Source organism: Rhinoderma darwinii, chromosome 3 (assembly GCF_050947455.1).
Source record: "Rhinoderma darwinii isolate aRhiDar2 chromosome 3, aRhiDar2.hap1, whole genome shotgun sequence".
NCBI lineage: Eukaryota > Metazoa > Chordata > Amphibia > Anura > Rhinodermatidae > Rhinoderma > Rhinoderma darwinii.
This window is the reverse complement of record NC_134689.1, coordinates 303,190,323-303,214,349: the sequence shown is the minus strand read 5'-3', so window position 1 is coordinate 303,214,349 and position 24,027 is coordinate 303,190,323. Positions and strand designations below refer to the sequence as shown.

Genomic DNA, 24,027 nt, shown 5'->3' with positions numbered 1-24,027 from the left:
GCCTCATCTAGGCCTCCAGCAATACAAAAGAGCAGTCATTAAATCAGCCACCCTCTGTCGACTCTGTTCCAGTCTACACAGCAAGCCGACTGATGAGCTTCAGAAAACAGGTAGGGTCAGCCTATTGTGACTGCTCTTGTGGCCTGTGTGAGGACTGGAATATTCGGAAAAATAAAAAATAAAAAAAAAATCATATGGATAGTCACATAAAAATACTAAAACAGATTTAAATGGTTTTATTGTGATATTTGTTAATTCATTTTTTCAGGATTTTTCCATTTTTTATATTTTCTTACAATTCTAAGTGAAATAATAATAGCAAATGGCAACAACTGCAAAAACAATATACTACACAGATATCATATTCAGATAAATATTTTGTTGGTTTAGGGTCTGCATAAATAGTTCAAAATGTAACAAATGATAGTGCAAATAACTTTGGTGTTAGTACAACTGATTGGAATCCCCATAACTTAATACAGTAGCACATTACTGTATATTATATAAAATCAATGTCCATATGTGATATATGTTTCTCTGCTCTTCAGCCTTCACCAAGTCAGTACTTATCATCCTCGTTTAAATTATGAAGAAGTCGTTTTAATGATGACTGGACTGTAAATACTCCTGCTACCAACACTAACCAAGCTGCTGACTTTCTGATGGCATATTTCTGACCTGCTACAGCAGAAAAAAATGTCCAGTGTTGGACGGTCAGGTTATATCCCTCTACTCTGGCATTAAGGCCTCATGCACACAACCGTGCAGTATTTATGGTCAGTAAATACAGCACGTACGGGCCCGCGGAGTGTCACCGAATTTGCGGACCGTAAATGCAAAAAATAGGACATATCTTATACTTCGCGTGTCATTTCTATGGCCCGGACGGACACACACTCGTAAATATACGGAAATGTGTCCGTGGCCGATAGAAATGAATGGGTCAGTATTTTACGGATCCATAATTGCGGATAAAAATGATGGCTGTGTGCATGATGCCTAAGGCTTTTTTTGTTGCATGCTGGATGACCAGTACTTTTAGACCACCGGGTGTCAGATTAATGGGATTTTGCAAGAATCACACTCTTTACTGTATTACGTTATAATATTTGGGCCATATTCACATGGAGGATTTTTAAAATCTGTAGTGGATTGGGCCGAGATTCCGTGGCAGAAATCTGAGGCTGACCTTTAGATTTCTGCCGTGGTTTTGCAGTAAAACTGCTACGGTTCTGCACGCAGATTAGCCCTACTAGGGCTAATCTGCGTGTGTCTACCCGACACTGTTTTTGAGTGAAATACATCGAGAAGTGACATGTCACTTTTTTTTCAGTGACACGGTTTTCAATTCCACCCTGTATGAAAAACGGGTTGTTTTTGCCATTGAAAATAATGGGAGTCATTTTACAAGCTAAATTCTTGTGAATTCCAACACAGAAAAGATGTCGGAATCCGCATGAACTTATCTTAAAAAATTACAATGTTTCCACATCCATAATAATGGTTTATATACTTATTCTCCACCTACATCATTTAAGGAGGCTCTGTCACCACATTATAAGTGTCCTATATTGTACATAATGTGATCAGCGCTGTAATGTAGATTACATCAGTGTTTTTTATTTAGAAAAACGATCATTTTTGATGGTTATGACCTATATTAGCTTTATGCTAATGAGTTTCTCAATGAACAACTGGGCGTGTTTTACTATATGACCAAGTGGGCGTTGTACAGAGGAGTGTATGACGCTGACCAATCAGTGACCAACCAGCGTCATACACTTCTCTCCATTCATTTACACTGCAGATAGCGATATAGCTATATCGATATGTGCTGCCACATACACAAACACTAACATTACTGCGGTGTCCTGACAATGAATATACATTACCTCCAGCCAGGACGTTATGTGTATTCAGAATCCTGACCACTTCTCTGCACGTCTCTGTGATTTACAGCATATAAGGCGTAGTCTCGCGAGATTACGCTGTAAACTGTCATTTACAGTGAGATCTCACTGTGCTGTGCTATAAATCACAGAGACGTGCAGAGAAGTCGTCAGGATTCTGAATACACATCACGTCCTGGCTGGAGGTAATGTATATTCAGTGTCAGGACACTGCAGTAATGTTATAGTGTGTTTATGTGGCTGCTATATCGTTATCTGCAGTGTAAATGAATGGAGAGAAGTGTATGACGCTGATTGGTCACTGATTGGTCAGCGTCATACACTCCTCTGTACAACGCCCACTTGCCCAAAAAATAAAACACGCCCAGTTGTCCATTAAGAAACTCATTAGCATAAAGCTAATATAGGTCATAACTCCGTCAAAAATTATTGTTTTTCTAAATAAAAAACACTGCTGTAATCTACATTACAGCGCCGATCACATCATGTACAAGATAGGCAACTTATAATGTGGTGACAGAGCCTCTTTAAGTGTGAATTCTTCTATAAATCTGCATAATATTTCACTTGTCAAAGGGCTAATTCATACTCCACAACTGTTCTTTCTTTTGTAACTCAGAATCGGAAGTTGCAAACATTGTCAGCCATTTTGGAGACTCTGCTCTCTCCTCTTTCTCAACCTCTCCTCTCCATTTCTGTCAATTTTGAATATATTACAACCATAGTCATGATATTGTGAGACGCTCAGTTTATTGCAGTACAAAAAGACCCATTTCCGATTATTTTTTGACTGATTGGGAACCAAACAGGGGCGGTCATACCATATGTGCAACATGTGCAATTGCACAGATGCTCTTTAGGTTAGGGGGACCATTGTCACCTTAAAAGCAGTTTCCTGATGGCAATAAGGGCATGGTCACACGTGGCAGAATTGCTGTGGAATTCTCCAGCGGACGTTTTTTACATTTGTTTCAATAAATTTTTAGGCAAATTAGTTCAGACATTGCGGAAAACTCTGCTGCGGACCATAGGCTGCAGTGCAGAATTTTCCCTCCGCAGCATGCACTGTCTGTTGCGGAGAAGAAGCAGAATATCACTGTGTATTTCAGCCTTTGCAATGCAAAAAAATGAAATCTGTGGCAAGTCCGCTGTGTTTTCTGCAACGTCTGAATTACCTGTCAAATATGCAAATGTTGGTGCAGATTTGTTGCGTAATTGCCCCAAATCTGCACCAACATTTGCAGCGGAAAAACTCGTGTGAACATGCCCTTAGACTGAGCTAATTAATTTTATAGCTCACAATTAGAGGGATAGTTAGAGAGATGTTGGCTGTGCTTTATGCTGAGATATTCGAGAGCAAGAGGCCCATACACTGTTCGTGCATGGGGACTCTATGGGGTCTGTGTCCACCCTGGAACCAAAAATCAATGTTTCATGTGAAAATTAACAAAGGTGACCTGCTGTTTCCTCCCTATCACCTCTTTTCATACTTGTGAGGTGCACCCCAGTATTGGTACAGGTCTCAAGCTGAGACCGTGCAGCACCATGCTCTCCGATGACAATAAAATGCTGTCCTCCTGCAAGGCCACTCTGTCATTCAGAATTGTGTGATCAGTCTCAGCTTGCAGACATGCTCTTAGGAATAACGTCACAATGTCACCCACAAGAGAGAAAGTTGCTTACTTTAGTAAGGCCTAGGCTTCTCTGGGTTTTCATAGTTGAAGCCCTGATAACAACCGCTACGCTTAATACAACTACCTTGTTCACATATATAATAAATTTTTATATATATATATATATATATATATATATATATATATATATATATATATATATATATATATATATATATATATTACACTCTCTATATTATACTGAATGTAATTAAATGTTAACCTATTAATATTATAGCCAAAGTTTTTTTAAATCTCTTGTTATAATGTAAAAAATAATCATGTACTACCTCTATGTGCATATACAGCTCTGAATTTGCAGGAAGTTTTCTCCATGTTATTATATAGTAACATTTATATCTAAAAACAAGTAGAGAGTTTTCCCTCTGAACAGCTGTGTGAAAAGTTCCAGAGAAGTCATTCATAAATGGATCATAGCTAGTCTATCGGTCATTTTCATTTCTCACTTGGAATAAAAAAAGTTCCAGTCGACATGATAAGAAAAACGTTGACTAAGATGAAATGATAAAATATGATAAATTCAAGCAGGAAAATGCAACTGCCCATTGTATGCCATGATTAGAAATGATCCTCATATAATGTAACAATGTGAAAGCAGGAGCGTGTACGGTGATAGAATATTCTTAGTAAACGTGTCAAGTGTGCTCTGGGAAAATAATTGTACCTTATTTGGGACGCAAGGGTTGAGAAGGAACATTTACGACTTTCCTAATCGTAGATTTTCAGTCACTGAATGTAAACAATGGATATTCCCATTCACTGGCAGCAAACAGAGACTTTGAAAATGCTAGAAAGATGCACAGATTACGCTTTATTCAAATAAAACAGGAATTCCCTCAGATGAATAAAATGTTGGTTAGCGAAATTCATAAATAAGGCTGGATTCACACATTACTTATTTGTTGCAGATTTGAATGCAGATTTTTTTTTTAGCCAAACCCAGAAGTAGATCAAGAAGTTCTTCCTTTATATTTCTTTTGACACCACTTCAGGCTTTGGCTCAAAAATCTGCAACAAAAGGTACAAAAATTGTGCGAAGTGTGAACCCAGCCTAAAGGCAGTAATAATTCTGAAAAATTTTGTAATATGTTTAGTCAGGTTCCCTGAATTTATCTAAACTCGGAAACCATTCACTGAGACAAACAGAGATCATATGGAGGGGACAAATATTTTTCACTGCACTGTACATGTAGAATGAATAGCATAATCCACCATGGCATAATGCAATTCTATCACACTTTGATCTTATTATAACACCTGATAATACGGTGTTCCTGAATGCCAAATTTAAGCGACTGTTAATGAAAGCGTTTTTCTGCTTTCTGGCAATCTACCTCTCTTTAAATGCTATTTTAGAGTATGTGTACCTAACAGATGGGTGCCCCATGTCAGGGATCTCCTGTCAGTATCTACACTGTACTGCAAGGACACTCATTGGAAATAATGGATAGCATCCAACTGTTTTCCCTGCACTTTAGGTAATTATGAATAATACGACTACTTCACTACAGAGGGGAAGGAATACAAGCCGCCAAAACTTCTTTCATCATCTTACATTATTTTACAATGGATAATACTATAGGATTTACCTTTAGTTTCATAGATACTGTAAAACACTATACCTGCGGTAATGATAGTAGGATGCTCATTAACCAGGCAGCAGACAACATTATCTTATTCTTCTTCTTGGCATCATTTATGGCTAGTGGGTTAAGGATGGCAGACTGCCGGTCCACGCTGATCACCACAGTCACAAAAGCGCAAGAGTACATAGACAGAAGCTTGAGAAACATGAGTATTCTGCAGGCTATATCCCCCGCGTGCCACTGCACAGTGATATTCCAAATGGCATCCAGAGGCATGACAATAAATGTGACCAGCAGGTCAGCAGTGGTGAGGTTGAGGATTAAGATTCGGACATGTGACCTTTTTTTCCTGCTTGTTCTTGCGGCGGCCCATAGAGCAGCCAAGTTGCAGAATCCTGAAAGTGTGAAAATAACAAAAGTGATGATGACCCGGGCCTTGGCGGCGGGAGAGAAGGTGGGAAGCTGGATATGGTTATGAGCTATATTGGGTGATGATATGTTCATATCCAGTTCACATGAGTTGCTGATCCACAGTCCACTGAGACAGCTTTTGCTGCCAAGTTCCTTTGTGATATTCATGATATTAGTTTCTGAAGGCAAAAAAAAAGTAAGTATTTCATTTAACTAAAACTTGGTAAAGAAAAAACGTAAGTAACAATTCACATTTATAGAAGATACTTTATTGACATCGATAAACATGATGGATCCAAATAAAACATAAATTTTAGCATCCCTTTCAAGCCCATAATACATAATGGGACCCACAGTCAATGATCCATTCCTTCATATATTTCTTGCATGCAGATCGAGGCCTAACATACACATTTTTGGTAATATACAGTATTTCTATCTGTGAATCTAGGAAATCAGTATGTTGAGTGAGTTATTGTTATTCTAGTTTTCATTTACCATTTAGGATATAATATCAATTATTATATTGTAATCCCTGCATTGTGTATTTATGCAACTTTGTAATAAATTTAGTGTTTCAATCCTTCCTTATTTTCAAAATATCAGTGAATGAAAACATGCATTTATATAAAGGGGCGGAAAACCTGCATAGATTTTAGGCACTGTTTACAATAGCGTCATGAATTCTATTTTTACAGGACTCATGATGGATATGATGGATCTGTTTTTTTTTTTTTATGGATCCTAAGGCTGTGTTCACACGACCTATTTTCAGACATAAACGAGGCGTATTATGCCTCGTTTTACGTCTGAAAATAGGGCTACAATACGTCGGCAAACATCTGCCCATTCATTTGAATGGGTTTGCCGACGTACTGTGCAGGCGACCTGTCATTTACGCGTCGTCGTTTGACAGCTGTCAAACTACGACGCGTAAATTGACTGCCTCGTCAAAAGAAGTGCAGGGGGGGCGGAGCTTGCCGAGCAAGGTGATGGACGTGTAATCCCGGCGCTCCACACTACATCCACCGATTCCTCAGGATATTGCCCACTTTTTTCAGCTAAAATGGTGAAGACAGGTCGGGACAAGTCTAAGGAACATGTAGGTACCCCCAGATCCCATAAACAGTCGTCCGACATGGACAAATACTTCGGCAAAAAGATGCCGCCTGCAGAGAGCAGATCCAAGATGGCGCCGACATCTTCCCGCTGTGAACAGGGAGAGGATTCAGATAGCTCATGTGCGCCTTCAGACTCGGCGGGGGATGCAGACTCTGTACCGATATCTAGGGCTTATCTAAAAAAAACACTGCTCCAGGCACTTATGCCTGTGATGAAAGACTTATCAGACATCAAAACCGATATGCATCACATTGGCCATAGAGTAATGGCGCTGGAGGAAGCTCACATTTCTACTGTTAAATTTGGTGCTTCGGTTCACCAGGAGCTTTCTGCTCATCACATGCACTTGAATAATCTCTATCTTCACATGGAAGATCAGGAAAACCGTAGTAGACGGAGGAATGTTCGCCTTCGGGGTATCCCCGAGTCAATTGACCATGATGCCTTACCTGCTGTGGTAGATTCTATTTTTCGCTCATTAGTAGGTCCCGAGCTGGCTTTGGATATCACAGTAGAAAGGGTACATCGAGCCCTTCGTCCCAGGCCAGGGGCTGGTGAACCTCCACGTGACGTCATCTGTGGGATTTTGAGCTATGTTCACACGGCGGCCATTTTAAGAGCTGCAAGAGATGCTCCGGAAGTAGTGTATGAAGGGACTAAGATCTTACTCTTCCAAGACCAGGCTGCGAGTACATTGGCCAAACGCCGTATTCTGAAGCCGGTTACAGAGGCGCTACGTGCTAAGAAACGACCTGTTCGTTGGCTTTATCCATTCGGCCTTGCTACGATGAAAGATGGCCGGCAGATCACCATCCGCACACCTGGAGATCTGGATACTGCATGGAAAAAGCTGGGGATAGAGCCTATGGAGATTCCGTCCTGGATGCCGGTGTCGCTGGAATTGGGAATGCCTTCAGTGCAAGAACCGTGGCAACCTACTCCCAAGCCCAAGTCTCCGAGAGGCAAGAAGACGCGTATGGCAGAGGACACTTGAATGATGTCTTAAAGTGATTTCGTTTAAATTTCTTCACAGAAATGTTGGGATCGTTTGTATATGTTGGGCATTATATTTTACCCATGTAAACCCAATACATTGTGGCAAATTCACCGTGATAAGGGGGAGGAAGGTGTATTATTGTTCTATTATGGGGTTGGAAGTGATTGTTATATCATGGGTAAAGTCGGCCATGACTTATACTCCCTATATATATATGTATTTCTCCCAACTCTCCAATATATTCCTGCGGTGATTCAGTTTAGTATTAATATGTGGATCAGTATTCGGTTTATGTCTTACGAGTTATGAAGAATTGGTGTGATGTTTTGTACAAAATGGCAACTTTCTTCTCCCCCCCCCCCCTCTGGCAGGGGATCTGTTGGATGCTTAGTTGCATCATGATAGCACCTCCTATTTCCGGGATGATACGGAGGTTTCCTTTTGATACCATTCCTTATTGTTTTGTTATTATTCGTTCTATTGTTGATTTTGTCTTATCTCCCTGGTGGTGGCACTTAACAAACGTACCTGCAGTCAGGTTGGTTCTAAATGTAAAATATCATGGGTAGACTACGTATTTGCTCCTTCAATGTGAAGGGGCTGAACTCTCCTCAAAAGAGATCTCGTATTTTTAATTCCTTAAGGTTTAATACTCCGGATGTCTTAATGCTGCAAGAAACTCATTTCCGGCCTACACATATTCCAAACTTATCTACGCAACCATATACACAATGGTTTCATAGCACTTACTCTTCCAAATCGAGGGGGGTTTCTATTGCTATACACAAAGACACTCCTTTTAAAGTAGAAGCTTCTTTGCTAGATCCTATGGGAAGGTTTGTTTTCTTGAAGGGACACATCTCCAACACAAAGTTTACGATAGCAGCTGTATATGCACCTAATGTTGGACAATTGACGTGGTTGCGCAAAACTCTTTGTTCTCTTAAAACGTTTAGTGAGGGATATCTTGTTTTTGGGGGAGATCTTAATGTATCATTGGACTCTGCTCTGGATTCCACCTCTTCTAGTACGAGGTTTTCCATATCTGCTATGCGTCGCCTTAAACTTATCCTGTCACAACTAGGGATAGTAGATGCCTGGCGTGTTAAGAATCCGTCCTTAAAAGACTTTACTTTTTATTCTACACCACGCGAGACTTATCATAGAATTGACTATATATTCATTCCTATGGTCCTTGTTCCCTCGTTACTTCAAGCGGATATAGGAAGTATTACGGTTTCAGACCATGCTCCAATATCGCTCTCCTTAGAATTGTTTAATTTACCTCGTAAGGAATGGACCTGGAGATTGAACGATACCATTATTGCAAACAAAGAGCATAGTCAAGCACTTGCCCTAAAAATAGAGGAATTCTATGGCTTTAATGATACTCCGAAAATCTCTAGACCAATTCTCTGGGAGACGCAAAAAGCTTTTATGAGGGGAGAACTTATTGCCCTGTCCTCACGTGTTAAAAAACAAAGGAATGCTCAAATTCTAGACTTACTCCATAAGATAACTCAAATGGAATTATCGCATAAAAATTCTAACTCGACTGAGGATTATAGGGAATTAAGTCAGTTGCGTCAGGAACTTAAGGACCATATGAATGTAAAAGCGGCTAAGGCTTTTTTGGCTGCTCAAAGTCACATGTATCTTCATGGAGACAAAGGCTCCAAATTGATGACCCGTCTGATCCGACAAAAACAGTCCAAAACATTTATTGAGACCATAAAAGATGACAAAGGGGCAAGGGTGACTACCACTCCGCTTATAGCAAAGACCTTTCAATCCTTTTACTCTTCCCTGTATAATTTGGGAAACCCGGTGGGGAACTCGGGGTTGACACCACAGGAGAAGACTGGCAAAATAAGGAGCTTTTTAGATTCTATCTCGGTACCTGGCCTCTCTGAGTTGGATTGTGGAGAGCTCCTGGCGCCTATCACTAAAGAGGAGGTTGAGAAAGTGTTGCATTCAATACCGTCTGGGAAAAGCCCGGGGCCGGATGGTCTACCTATTTCGTTCTATAAAAAATGTAGTCAGCAATTAATACCGAAGTTTGTGGAGTATGTAATTCTCTGATGAAGGGTGCTCCATTACCTAAGCAAGCATTGGAAGCTTTTATAACTATTCTTCCTAAAGAGGGGAAGGATCTAGAATGCTGTGGGAGCTATAGGCCTATCTCGCTCTTGAATTGTGATGTGAAGTGGTGGGCTAAAATTCTGTCTCTTCGCATTCAACCACTATTGCCGAAACTAATAAATGAAGAACAGGTGGGATTTGTGAAGGGTCGGGAAGGTAGGCACAATGTGAGCAGGGTATTGCATGCTATATGTCAAATAAGGCGCCGGGGGCACTCTATGGTTCTCCTTGGTACTGACGCAGAGAAGGCGTTTGATAGGGTCTGTTGGGAGTACATGAGAGCTACCTTACTTAAATTTAATTTTCCTCCTGTGTTTATTGATGCCATATTTTCTCTATATACCTCCCCATCTGCTAGAATTCAAGTGAACGGTTCTTTGTCAGATTATTTTTCTATTACAAATGGAACACGTCAAGGTTGCCCCTTGTCCCCGTCTCTGTTCTGTATGGTGATGGAGACATTACTTGCGAAATTACGACAGACCGTTGGGATTGAAGGATTGAAGATAGGGAGTTATACTCATAAACTGGCAGCCTTTGCAGATGATTTGTTATTGATGATTACAAATCCACTTGAGGCCTTTCCAAAAATAATAGACGTCTTTAATGAATTTGGAGAGATATCTAACTTTAAGATTAATTATGATAAGTCGGAGGCCTTGGGCATTAATGTACCAGTTGGTCAGCTCTTGGTTCTGAAATCTATGTCGCCCTTTAAATGGCCTTCGCAGGCTATTAAATACGTGGGGATAATGATTTCAGCTGATGTGTCCCAGCTTTTCGTACTTATTTTTAAACCCCTCCTCTCCAGGATTCATAGATATATATCCCAATTGAACATACCTTATGTCTCTTGGATAGGACGGAAAAATTTATTGGCGACTTATGTGCTCCCACAGATCCTATACATGCTGCAGAGTCTGCCTATTGAGCTGCCAAATAGCTTTTTCAACAGTTTCATGAGTCTTTTTGTTAAGTTCTTGTGGAAGGAGAAGCATCCCAGGTTGGCCTATCGACTCCTTACTCTTAAAAAAACGCAAGGAGGGATGGCATTGCCTGATTTAAAGACATGCTATGAAGCGGTCCAATTGTCTCGATGGTCACAATTAGCTAATTTGTCTATAGGGGCTCTTCATCTGGATATGGAAAGAGCGCTCCTCTCGGAGGACTTAGCTCATTTGCTGTGGGTGAAATTACCATTACCTCCACCAAAGGTATTGGTTAGTGTACTGACTAGGGGTATGCTTAAAGTTTGTCAGAAATCGGGTGCTTTGGCCATGTCTAGTGGAAATCTTTCTTCATTGGCTCCATTGGCTGTTCTACCACATTATGTAAATAAAACGCAAAGTACGAGTTCTTCAATGTGGCAGACACTTAAAACTTATAAAGTAGCGGAGATATTAGATGCAGCAGTTCTACCTGAGTTGGAGGTTCTTAGGACAAGACTTAGGGGAAATGATCTGAATCCTTCTCTTCATAAGGTTACGGTCTCCTTTCTACATCAACTTAATTTTAAATCAGTATGTCGTAAATTTTTGTCAGCTAATCTAAGCTCATATCCGGACCCTACGTGGCTTGAAAATTATTCTCTTTTACCCAATACCCCGGCTAAGCCTCTGTCTAAGATACATTCTGGTCTCCTCCTACAACGAGCTCCATCTAAACCACACTTCATTAGAGAATGGGAAGTCGAGCTGGGCTCTATTTTCTCGCAAATGGAGATTGATCTGATACTCTCTCACTCTCACGGGTTCTCTAGATGTGTGAGGTACCAGGAAAATTCGTACAAATTGGTGACAAGATGGTATAGGACACCTGCTTATCTTTATAGAATACATCTAGTTAGCACAGACATTTGTTGGAGATGTGGCCTGGAGACAGGGACGCTTGCACACATATGGTGGTCTTGTCCTAAAATTAAGAATTTCTGGAGGGAGGTGGAAATAGCTATAGGCAAGATAACAGGAAATAATATCCGGTTAACCCCGGAGCTGGTTCTGTTGTGGTTACCAGTGAAAGATTTTACGCCTTCGAAAAAGAATTTAATAACTTTTCTGGTATCCACTGCAAAACTTCTAATTCCCTTGTATTGGAGGAAAACAGATCCCCCTACGATAGAGGTCTGGTGGTCTAAAATGCATCAACTATATAGACTTGAGGAGTTGGTAGGCTGGAATACTTTCACAAGGGACAGCTTTCTTAAGACATGGCAACTATGGAAGCAATACCTAGAAAATTTACCCAGGAACAATCCCAGAAGCCCTGTTTTGCTTAGGTAAATTAATATATGGGGAGGACGGGATGAATAATTTCTATACCATGATACTGGATTTATTTTGGCGGACGAGACCAGGGACGTTGCAAGGTGCTGACATTCCAAATTTTTTCCACCACCAGGGAGACTGTATTTTTCTGTACTGTATCTATCCTTTTATGTAATATTATTTTCTTTCCTTTATTTTGTGTTTTTATGAGCACATAGTAGGTTACTGATATTTGATTTGTAATGCATGTCTCTGTTTTTCTTTCACATTATATTTCATGAAGATATGTCGGGAATTATCCCATTCGCTCAGAAACAATCTTTCTAAAGATACTTGGATTTATGTAACCTGCTACATTGTAAGAATGTTATTACGATGGATGTAAGGACTGTTTTCTATGGTTGTTTTATATGTTATTATCCTTAATAAAAGAGAATTTATAAAAAAAAAAAAAAAAAAAGAAGTCCAGGGCACTTCTTTGCAACGTAATTTGAGCCGTTCTTCATTGAAGTCAATGAAGAGCAGCTCAAGATTACGGGCGTCAAAGACGCCTCACATAATACGAGGAGCAGCATTTACGTCTGAAACGACGCAGCTGTTTTCTCCTGAAAACAGTCTGTCTTTTCAGACGTAAAAGCCTCTCATCGTGTGCACATACCCTAAGAGATCACATTGATAATTGGTCCTCAAAGTTTGTCAGGTTTGTATCCAGTCTAGGCAATGCTCTGAACTAAACAGCATGGACTTCAGACTAAGGGCCTGTTCACAACACGTTAAGAGCCTACATTGGAGGTATATGTCGGGAGGACCTCTTAATGTATACCTCTGACGGAAGGCAAAGACATACAGCGGGATACATCGCTAGTAGGCTCCCACTGTAAAAAATAAATATATATATATATATATATATATATATATAGTGGGGGATATGTTTTTTTACTGTATACCTTAGTATGGAAAAGCGTAGTGAACTACACTATTCTATACTGCAAAAAATTGTATACTTATGTATACCGACCCAAGGGAGGCCAAATGGATAGGACTTCTGTCGGGTAAATGGAGCTCTATGGACACGTTTGGCTTATTTGCTGGGAGCTTTTCCCTATGTATACAGTAAGCTCTTAACAATATGTGAACAGGACCTAATACATCAGGTATTGTACATAAAACTGGTAAATCCCTTGAAGTGGCAAAATAATCCTATGACTAATTGTTTAGCTGTGCAGTGTGCTAAGCAACAGCTCAAAAAGGTTTCTGTAATAAACACATATATACAAGGAGACATGAAAAGTGCATTTGGAGAATGAAGATTTGTTTGTGTGTGTGTGTGTGTGTGTGTGTGTGTGTGTGTGTGTGTGTGTGTGTGTGTGTGTGTGCGTGTATGTATGTATATATATATATATATATATATATATATATATATACTCAGTGTAATGAATTAATTACTGTGCTTATTAAAAGGAATGATAGAAGATTACTGTGTTCTAAATCAACGCTAAAAATATAGAAAGACAAGAAATAAGATGAGTATTCATCTTGAGTATTCGTAGATACAGGAATGACAGCATGTTGTTGGTTAATACAAGCTGCATGTGACCCGCTTCAGCCTAAGTGTCCAGCAAATGCTCTGATCAAAAGCTATCACTCGACCCTGCCAGGACGACATTTACTAATGATTTAGCCAGTGGGTGGCACTGTTCTCGCTCAGTCCTTGGATAACAGAACATACAAACAGCAATGGAAATCTGTTCTACCAAATGCTTAGAGAGAAATAAAATTGGAAACGGTAAATATAAATACAGCACGATCGCTCAGTCCCATCAGCACATCCCCTGTTTAAAGAAGGGAACATGCTGCCGCCTACATTGATTTTATAGGATGGGCCTTAAAGCATCAGCCCGCGTGAATAGGTCTGTTAACGGGCGCCGATAGAATTGTTGTATCAGTGATCGGCGTTTGATATGGACAGAATTCTGCCCAAGTAAACCAGCTATAAATGTACTATAAGATTTCCTTGAAACAAAGTATTCACATAACTGCACATAAGACCCAAAACCCCATAATTTGTTAGCTCTGCAGAGGTTGTGCAGCAACACGGTCCCTTCTTAGCGGCTAAATCCAGAAATGGAACTGTGTGTTTGAGGAAGGTGGAGCCCCCACCGCTTAGGGCCTACGGCATATACACCACTGTATGTGATTTCTAGTATCTATATGTGTAGAGCCCTTACACATTTACTGATGTGGAAAGCTGCAATGCTCATACACTCGGGTTTATCTGGAAAGGGAGTGGGAACCCTACACATGCAATACCGCTTGAAAAACATTCTGAAATATATGATCTTAGTTCTAAGCATGACTTCTCTTTGTTACCTTTTATCTTTATCTGTGTTAAACCAGTGGCGTTACTATAGGCATACCTCCCAACCGTCCCGGATCCGGCGGGACAGTCCCGGTTTCTCACAGCTGTCCTGCCGTCCCGGGCAGTCTGCAAAATGTCCCGCTGGGCGCTACAGCTGTATCAAAACAGCTGATCGCTGCTGACAGGCGCCCTGCATGCCAGACGACTGCAGCAGTGATCAAAAGAAGGCAGGAGTTTTTGCGGTGGTGTTTCTCACTGGGATCGATGCCGGCACGGGAGTGGACCAGTCCAGTCACCTGACCTGTCATCTGACCTCACCGGTCAGGTGACTGGACTGGTCCACGCCCAGGCCGGCATCGACACCAGTGAGAACGCCGCCGCAAGACTCCTGCCTTCTTCTGACGGTGAGTGAAAGCAGAGAAGAGAGTGGCAGCAATAGGGCCGGCTACCTCTTATAAGGGGGTTGTGTTGCGCTACCTACAGGGAGCTATCTACAGGGGGGCTGTGTCTGGCACTATGTACAGGGGGGCTGTGTGGAGCAATCTACAGGGAGGCTGTATCTGGAGATATCTACAGGGGGGCTATGTGTGGAGCTATCTACAGGGGGGCTGTGTCTGGCGCTATGTACAGGTGGGCTGTGTGGAGCAATCTACAGGGGGGGCTGTGTGTGGCGCTATGTACATGGGGGCTGTGTGTGGCGCTATCTACAGGGGGTCTGTGTGTGGCGCTATCTACAGGGACGCTGTGTGTGGAGGCTATCTACAGGGACGCTGTGTGTGGAGCTATCTACAGGGGGGGCTGTGTGTGGAGCTATCTACAGGGGGGCTGTATCTGGAGCTATCTACAGGGGGGCTGTATCTGGCGCTATGTACAGGGGGCTGTGTGTGGAGCAATCTACAGGGGGGCTCTGGTGGATGATTTTTCCATTGACCGGCAGCAGAGTTACACAACTGGGAAAAAAAAATCCCCATCATGTAACTCTGCTACCTGCCAATTGAAAAGTCATCAACCACAGGGTCTCTCTCTTGACTTTCATTGTTTTCAGCCTTTTGGTTTGTCCTGCTGCTGCCGCCGCCGTGATGAGCAAAAGTTATACCCAAGATAGGAAAAGTAACATAAAGGCGATATAACCGGATCCATAATATCTATGATATCCAGACAGTCTAGAGATCCACAGTGAGAATTTACGCGTGTTATTTGCAGAAGGATCTGGCCGTGATTTGATGTGTTGATGCGGGATATAGGCGTGGTTAGGGGCGTGGCTTAAAATGTCCCTCTTTTCCGAATTCAAAAGTTGGGAGGTATGCTATAGGGGTTGCAGTGGTTGCATAGTTCAGGGGACCCACAGTCCCTTCATGGCTCGGCACATAAGGTCCTGAAACTGGCCAACGTCACGAAGTTGAGTGCTGGCTGGGTTCAGGACCTGTATGTTGGGCTCTAAAGAGAAAAGAAAGCAAGAGCGAGGAAAGGTAACTAAATACCTGTTTTTTTGTTTTTAGTTTGATCTGGGAACGGATTAATTTTGGGTTTTGGTTTGAGGTCTGATTAATTTAGGGGTTCTTACGCCTGAATTTTTTGTGGAACTGGTATGGGGTATGAATTAATTTAGGGGTCCGGTCTGGGGTCTGAATGAATTTTCACGTCTTGAGTCTGATTTAGGGCTCTGATCTGGAGTCTGATTAATTTGGGGAATGGGGTCTGAGTTCATTTTGTGGGCTGGGGTCTGATGTCTCCCATGCCCCCATCTTGCATTTCCTACTTATGTGGCGTGTGTGTGTGTGTGTGTGTGTGTGTGTGTGTGTGTGTGTGTGTGTGTGTGTGTGTGTGTGTGTGTGTGTGTGTGTGTTACCATTGTCGTACCAATAATTTATGAGGTCATGCCGGGAGTTTTTCGCAAAAGGTGTTTTTTTTAATTTTTTTACTGCGACTCCACTGGCAAGTTAAATTGCAATACATTTTTGTCTCACAGTCATCTTTTATCTTTGCCATAAAAATTTCTACAGATTTATTGTCTTTGCCAACAAAGTGCACAATAGTCTTCAAGAGTCTTAAGGTTTTCATAGAAAAGGAATAGCTGTCATCCAAAACATTACTTGTCCAGCAGTTATAAGCCCACTTTCCCCTTAGACATGGACATTGTAAGGCCCATTTCACACCACTTTTTATTTCTCTAAAATTTTTCCTAAAAATGCACACCTTGGCAAAGCACAATTATGGCATTGTGCAAGGAAGGACAGGTTAGAGGACCACAGAGTAGTTTTTTGAAAAACAAGCACATGGAGCCATGTATGGAAGCATTCCTAGACATCAGATTGTTGGTGAATCCTAAAGAAATTTGTTTATGGGCAGCGTTAAATAATGGTATATTGTAATAGTTCTGACTTTTACAGATGCAGCGATACCAATTTTGTGTATTTTTGTAATTTTTTTACATTACTTTAGAGAAAAAAATGTGAAATGTTTTTTTTGGGGACTTTAAATATTTATTTAATTTTTTTCACAAATAATAACTATTTACTTTTGTTTTTACACATTTTATTAGTCCCCCTAGGGGACTTGAACCAGCAGTCATTAGATCGCTGGTACACTGCAATACTAATGTATTGCAGTATATTGTCATTTTTACAGGCTCCTGTAAAAGCACGACCGCTGTTCCTGTCCGTTAGTCCTGGGTGTCAGTTCTAATACACAGCTAACACACTACGACATGCTATGTCGTGGTGCGCGAAGGGGTTAATGTGAAGCGGATGGTGCAGAGTGAAAATTACAATTTTCCACGGATATGCCATTTTAGTGCACAATATGTTGTGTCCAGTTTGTGCCACTGAAGAAAAATACCTCATAAAATATTAACCGGGTTCTCCCGGGTATGGCTATGCCAGATCTGTGGGCGTAAACTGCTGTTTGGGCACGCTGTAGGGCTCAGAAGGGAGGGAGTGGCATTCGGCTTTTGAAGCGCAGATTTAGCTTGGTAGTAGTTCTGTTTGGCGTTTTGCTGGTATTTCAGTTTATAATGTGGGGGCATATGTAACCTTTGCGGGGTACATCAGGGTATAATAAGAGGGTATAATAATGGGGTAAATAATAATCCGCAGATATGTGGCTGGTGTCGCACTGATAAATGGTGCCGAATCTTATCTGCTTTTGGAACACTCTGCACATTTTGCATCACCATATTCTGAGTGCCAGAACTTCTTTATTTTTTCACCACCGGAGCTGTGTGAGGGCTTATTTGTTGTGGGACAATCTGTAGTTTTCAATGGTACCATTTTGGCGTACATGCGGTTTTTTTATCACTTTTTATTCAATTTTTTGGCAAGCAAGGTGACCAAAAACCATAAATTCTGACAATGTTTTTTATGCCATTCATCCTGGGCTATAAATGACCATTTTACTTTATTCTGTGGGTCGATATGATTACGGCGATACCATTTGTATATCTTTTTTTTATGTTTTGCAGCGTTTGCACAATAAAATCACTTATTTATAAGATAATTTAATTTTTGTTTCACCATACACCGTGTTCCAAATTATTATGCACATTGGATTTAAGTGTCATAAACATTTAATTATTAGTTTTTTAATTAAACTCATGGATGGTATTGTGTCTTAGGGCTCTTTGGATCATTGTAATCAATCTCAGACACCTGTGATAATTAGTTTGCCAGGTGTGCCCAATCAAAGGAAAACTACTTAAGAAGGACGTTCCACATTATTAAGCAGACCACGGGTTTCAAGCAATATGGGAAAGAAAAAGGATCTCTCTGCTGCCGAAAAGCGTGAAATAGTGCAATACCTTGGACAAGGTATGAAAACATTGGATATTTCAAGAAAACTTAAGCGTGATAATCGTACTGTGAAACGATTTGTGGCTGATTCAGAGCACAAATGGGTTTGTTCAGATAAAGGCATAATGAGGAAGGTTTCTGCCAGACAAATTAATAGGATTAGGAGAGCAGCTGCTAAAATGCCATTGCAAAGCAGCAAACAGGTATTTGAAGCCGCTGGTGCCTCTGGAGTCCCGCGAACCTCAAGGTGTAGGATCCTCCAGAGGTTTGCAAGTGTGCATTAAGCTATTATTCGGCCACCCCTAAACAATGCTCACAAGCAGAAACGGTTGCAGTGGGCTCAGAAATACATGAAGACTAATTTTCAAACCGTGTTGTTTACTGATGAGTGCCGTGCAACCCTGGATGGTCCAGATGGATGGAGTAGTGGATGGTTGGTGAATGGCCATGTATCAACAAGCCTGCGACGTCAGCAAGGAGGTGGCGGAGTCATGTTTTGGGCTGGAATCATGGAGAGAGAGCTGGTAGGCCCCTTTAGGGTCCCTGACGGTGTGAAAATGACCTCTGCAAAGTACGTAGAGTTTATGACTGACCACTTTCTTCCGTGGTACAAAAAGAAGAACCGTGCCTTCCGTAGAAAAATTATCTTCATGCATGACAATGCACAATCTCATGCTGCAAAGAATATCTCTATGTCATTGGCTGCTATGGGCATAAAAGGAGAGAAACTCATTGTGTGGCCCCCATGTTCCCCTGACCTCAACCCTATTGAGAACCTTTGGAGCATCCTCAAGCAAAATATCTATGAGGGTGGGAGGCAGTTCACATCAAAACAGAAGCTCTGGGAGGCTATTCTAACATCCTGCAAAGATATTCAAGCAGAAACTGTCCAAATACTCACAAATTCAATGGATGCAAGAATTGTGAAGGTGATATCAAAGAAGGGGTCCTATGTTAACATGTAACTTGGCCTGCTAAGTTTTTTTTGATTGAAAGAGCTTTTGATTTCTGTAAATATGACCTCCTGATCCTGCAAATTCAACAAATGACCATTTTAGTTCTCTTTACAACCTGTAAAATGTTTTGATCTCAGTTTTGCATAATAATGTGAAAAAAAATCTGTTATCATTAGGAGATTTGTTCAATAAAATTTGCATTATACTCCAACGGTTGATGGCTTGAAGATTATACTGACTGTCATTTGCATCGACTATTTAGGAAAATCAGCGAAAAATAACATTTGCATAATAATTTGGAATGCGGTGTATTCTGAGAGCCATAACTTTTTTATTTTTCAGTCAAAAAAGCTGTGTAAGGGCTTGCTTTTTGCATGATGGGTTGTAGTTTTTATTGGTACCATTTTGGTGTACATGCGACTTTTTGATCACTTTTTATTGTATATTTTGGGAAGAGTGGTGACCAAAAAATAGTGATTCTAGCGTTGTGTTTTTACTTGTTTTGTGCCATTCACCGTGCGGGAAAAATTATGTTATAATTTTATAGTTGGGGTCGTTACGAACACGGTGATACCAAATATGTGTACTTTTTTTAACATGGCAGCCCGGAGGCCATTGTCTGGCCTCTGGTTGCCGTGACAAGGCTCGCCAACCCCCGCAAATGCATGTGGGGGTCTGCTGATCTGCTCTAAACCTCTTCAATGCGGCGATCGCAATCGACCGCCGCATCGAAGGGGTTAATTGACGATTTCAGCGGCGGCGGGCCACTGATCGGCAACAGGGAGAGCAGGGCAGACACCCTGCACAGTTAACCACCGCTGCGGTATAGCGCCGCGCGGTGGTTAACTGTTAAAGCACGGACGTAACTGCACTCCCATGTGCGCGAAGTTACTGTTTACCTGGAAGTGCATGTACGCCAAGGTGCGGGAAGGGGTTAAACACACTATCATGTCTCCCTCTGAATATGGCATATTTTGCAAGTAATTCTCATGTGGTGTAGTTACAGAATTGTGTTTTGCCTGCCATTTGTCCTTCATTAAATTGCACATAAAACAAAAATGTATTTCGTGTCGGCATCATTTAACCCCTGCCCGCCAGTTTTCCTCACCTTCCAAGAGGCCAAACTTTTTATTTTTCTGTCTACATAGCTATATGAGGGCTTGTGTTTTGCATGATGAGTTTTATTCTTTTAATGGCATCATTTAATGTACCATATAATGTGCTGAAAAAATGCTTTTGTGGCATAGAAAAAAAACAGCAATTCTCCCATTGGTTTTGGATTTTATGGTGTTAAACATGAAGTAAAAATTACTTGCTTACTTTATTCTGCAGTTCAGTATGATTATGGAAATGATAAATTAATATAGTTTTTTCATGTTTTAATACTTTTGCAAAATAAAAATTACTCTATATATATTTTTTTTTAAATATGTTTTATGCCGCCATACATTTTTTATTTTTTTCTTGGTGGAGTGGTGTGATTACTTGTTTTTTGTGGGGAAGTTGTCATTTTTATTGCTTCCATTTTGGGGTACATACAACTTTATCACTTTCTATACCATTTTCTTTTGGAGGAGAAGTGATAAAAAAAAACCTTCATTTCTGGCTTTTTTTTTTACGGCGTTCACCGTGCAGTATAAATAATGTGATATTTTATTAGTTCAGATTGTTACAGATGCAGCGATACCAGTTATGTTTATTTTTTTACTATTTATATTATGTTACGTAACAATTTTGAAACTTTTTTTTTCTTTTTTTTATTTCTAATATTTTTTTTATTTCATTAAACCTTTTTTTGTATTCCTTTTGTCCATTAGGGGATTTAAACATGCGATTGCTTGAATAATAGTTTCTTTGTAGCGTTTTTGTTTCAAGCCTTGCCTCTGGCCCCTACCATGACAACACATTGACACCACAAAATCGCGTCAGAGGGGGAGGGTGATGGTGTGACAGAACTTCCGCTTAAACCACGTCACTATTGACCATGGTGTCTAAGTGGTTATACCTCTGATCCCGCTCATTGGAGAAGAGATAACTGACTACCGCTGCTTATGGAGAGGGCTAAGCTCTTGAACCTGCTCCATACTTTCCTCTCTGATTTCCGCCGTATATGTACGGGGACTGATGGGAAGGGAGAATCTGTCAGAATTAACATTCAGTCAGACCCACGGGCACACTTAAATGACATATTCAGTGTATATTACATAATAGTAATTTATTGGAAAACCACTTTATTGCCTGTCAAATAAAAGACTTGTGTAAAACAGATCCTGTTCATGGGGCTCATTAAAGGAAACCTGTCATTTTGAACATGTAGCCCGATCTGCAGGCAGTATGTTATAGTGTAGTAGGAGCTGAGCAGATTGATATATAGTTTTGTGGGAAAATATTCAGTTTAACTTGCATTTTATTTATTTAAAGTTTCTGCTCAGTCTGGGCTCAGGAGTCTAGTGGGCGGTCCTACTCATTGATTGACAGCTAGCTCTGGATGATACATGGAAGGCTAACAATCATTGAATGGGACTGTCCGCTGGACTCCTAAGCCCAAGAGAGCAGGCATTTAAATAATAAAGTTGATGGGGGTCCAGCTTCTGGGACTGATGGATCCTGTAAATGGAGGTGCTCAGTCTTTGTCCACAGCAGATAAGTCACAGTAATGGGAAATACAGAAACAGCCAACTGTACTCACCTATATCTCCCATGAATTATATGGAAACTGACAGCACATGTGCAGCCAGTTCTCAGTAAGGAATAGGTGTTGGGCACCCCAGTGGGACCAGTACCGTTCCTAGTTGACTGATCCCCACTGATCAGACTTTTATCGAATATCCAGTGCCATAAAATAAATTCTTAAATTACTAGCCTGAACGACTCTGCTTAAAAACAACAATTGTCTTCCACCAGAGATAGAAAATATAACTAGGACATAGAAGTATTTCAATGACTTTAGTAATTGACAGATGAGATCAAGTGATTTTATAAGTCCTATGAGCATATATATATATGAACCAACCATTCTGGGTGAATGTATATGCAAGGAAGATAATGGGAAGGTTTGCCCCGATCTGAGCACATTTTTTACTATATGTAAAGCTGCACCACTACCACATTAGGTGAAAAAAAAAAATATGGAAATAACGTAGTGATATAAAACTAGTGTAACACTTTTTCTTAAAGAAGCAATTCTAGAAAATGTTTCTTCAACTGCCAATATAGGAAACAACAATGTGGTACTGCTTGTAAAAATGGCAATCTCCGTTTTTACATACAGTTTTAAATGCTTTAAAGTAAGGCTGGGTTCACACGACCTATTTTCAGGCGTAAACGAGGCGTATTTACGTCTGAAAATAGGGCTCCAATACGTCGGCAAACATCTGCCCATTTACGACGACGCGTAAATTGACTGCCTTGGCAAAGAAGTGCAGGGCACTTCTTTGCAACGTAATTTGAGCCGTTCTTCATTGCATTCAATGAAGAACAGCTCAAGATTACGGGCGTCAAAGACGCCTCGCATAATGCGAGGAGGAGCTTTTACGTCTGAAACGAGGCAGCTGTTTTCTCCTGAAAACAGTCTGTCTTTTCAGACGTAAAAGACAGTTCTCGTGTGCACATACCCTAAATGTGAAAAATGGTGTCAAATCTGTAACAGATGAGACATGCTGTGACCGCTGTGGAAAATTACTGCAGCTCAAAAAAAACGCAGCTAAAACCCCATGTGTGAAAATATACATTAGATGTTGATCATTAAGGGACATACATTGAAAGATGTTTGTAATGATGGAAATAATCTACCACGGTTAGAAATATTGTTTGTGTGCATTGCTGTCCATATTTTTTCTCGCTTAATATCATTTTATTAAACTCTACGATCATAGGGTTTATTTAGTAACAACTGGATAATGTCAAAGAAGAAACAAAATAGTTATGTATTAAGCTATAAATCTATAATATTGTAATGATGTATCTAAATCTATGTAATAATATATAATGCAAGTGGTAATAAGTACTATTTCTTACCTTTTATTGGATAGAGATGGATTGCCAGAGCCATACAGAGCTATCGCAAGTGCTTCCTTTCCCCTACAACCAGATGAATAGGAGTGGAGCAGTTTGTCACTGTGTAAAGAGCACGTTCACACTAACTCTCAGGATAGAGCATCACAAATGCACTTGTATCCAGCATGAAATAATGGAATTATTCAAGGCAGATAATACAACGCTACTGTGTTTCCCTTCTTTATTGTAGCTTTAGAAGATATTTTGCAAGACCAATCTACGTTATTTTCCCATTCATCCAAAGTTTAGAGTAAAAAAAAAAAAAAAAAAAGAGAGAATCCCTGGCTGCCTTACTTATCAGTTGTTCCTTTGTAAATGTCAGCCAGACCTCTCTATGTCTTTGCACCTCAGCATCATTATGTTGTATGTGATTTCAGCTCCTTGTTGAGGTGTTAATGTACATTAGTAACAGATCAGAGTGTTCAGCAGAGTGCAGGACAGTAGCAACTACAAGTTTAAGCTTATATTCAGATTTTATAATCCATGTGAAATGCTAAAAAAGTGCAATGTCCAACTAGGAATGGAAAAATCTGATAAATCGTAAATTGTTACAGTCTTGAATGGAAGATCTTCTAAATTGTCTTAGCGTAGGAGCCAGTGATGCAGGGAGAACTAGACATCTTCAGAGGTTGAGTAGGAATGAAGCAAGGAGCTGATTTTATTCCAAGAGGGCTGAGGACTATGATGTCACACACCTGCAGTACATCTTCTGGCCATGTGTAAATGAGTCAATGTCAATGCC

General features: G+C 40.5%; 1 protein-coding gene across 1 annotated transcript in view; it reads right to left on the bottom strand.

The window, feature by feature from the left end:
- LOC142748139 (putative gonadotropin-releasing hormone II receptor) overlaps positions 1 to 23,794 on the bottom strand; it is a 35,129-nt gene extending 11,335 nt beyond the window's left edge. The window contains exons 1-2 of the mRNA XM_075855269.1: positions 23,247 to 23,794; positions 5,227 to 5,780 (exon numbers count right to left, since the gene is read on the bottom strand). Coding sequence (XP_075711384.1) covers positions 5,227 to 5,780; positions 23,247 to 23,280 — 588 coding nt within the window. The 5' untranslated portion in view covers positions 23,281 to 23,794. The remainder of the gene's footprint in view (positions 1 to 5,226; positions 5,781 to 23,246) is intronic.
- Between the last annotated feature and the right edge of the window lie 233 nt (positions 23,795 to 24,027).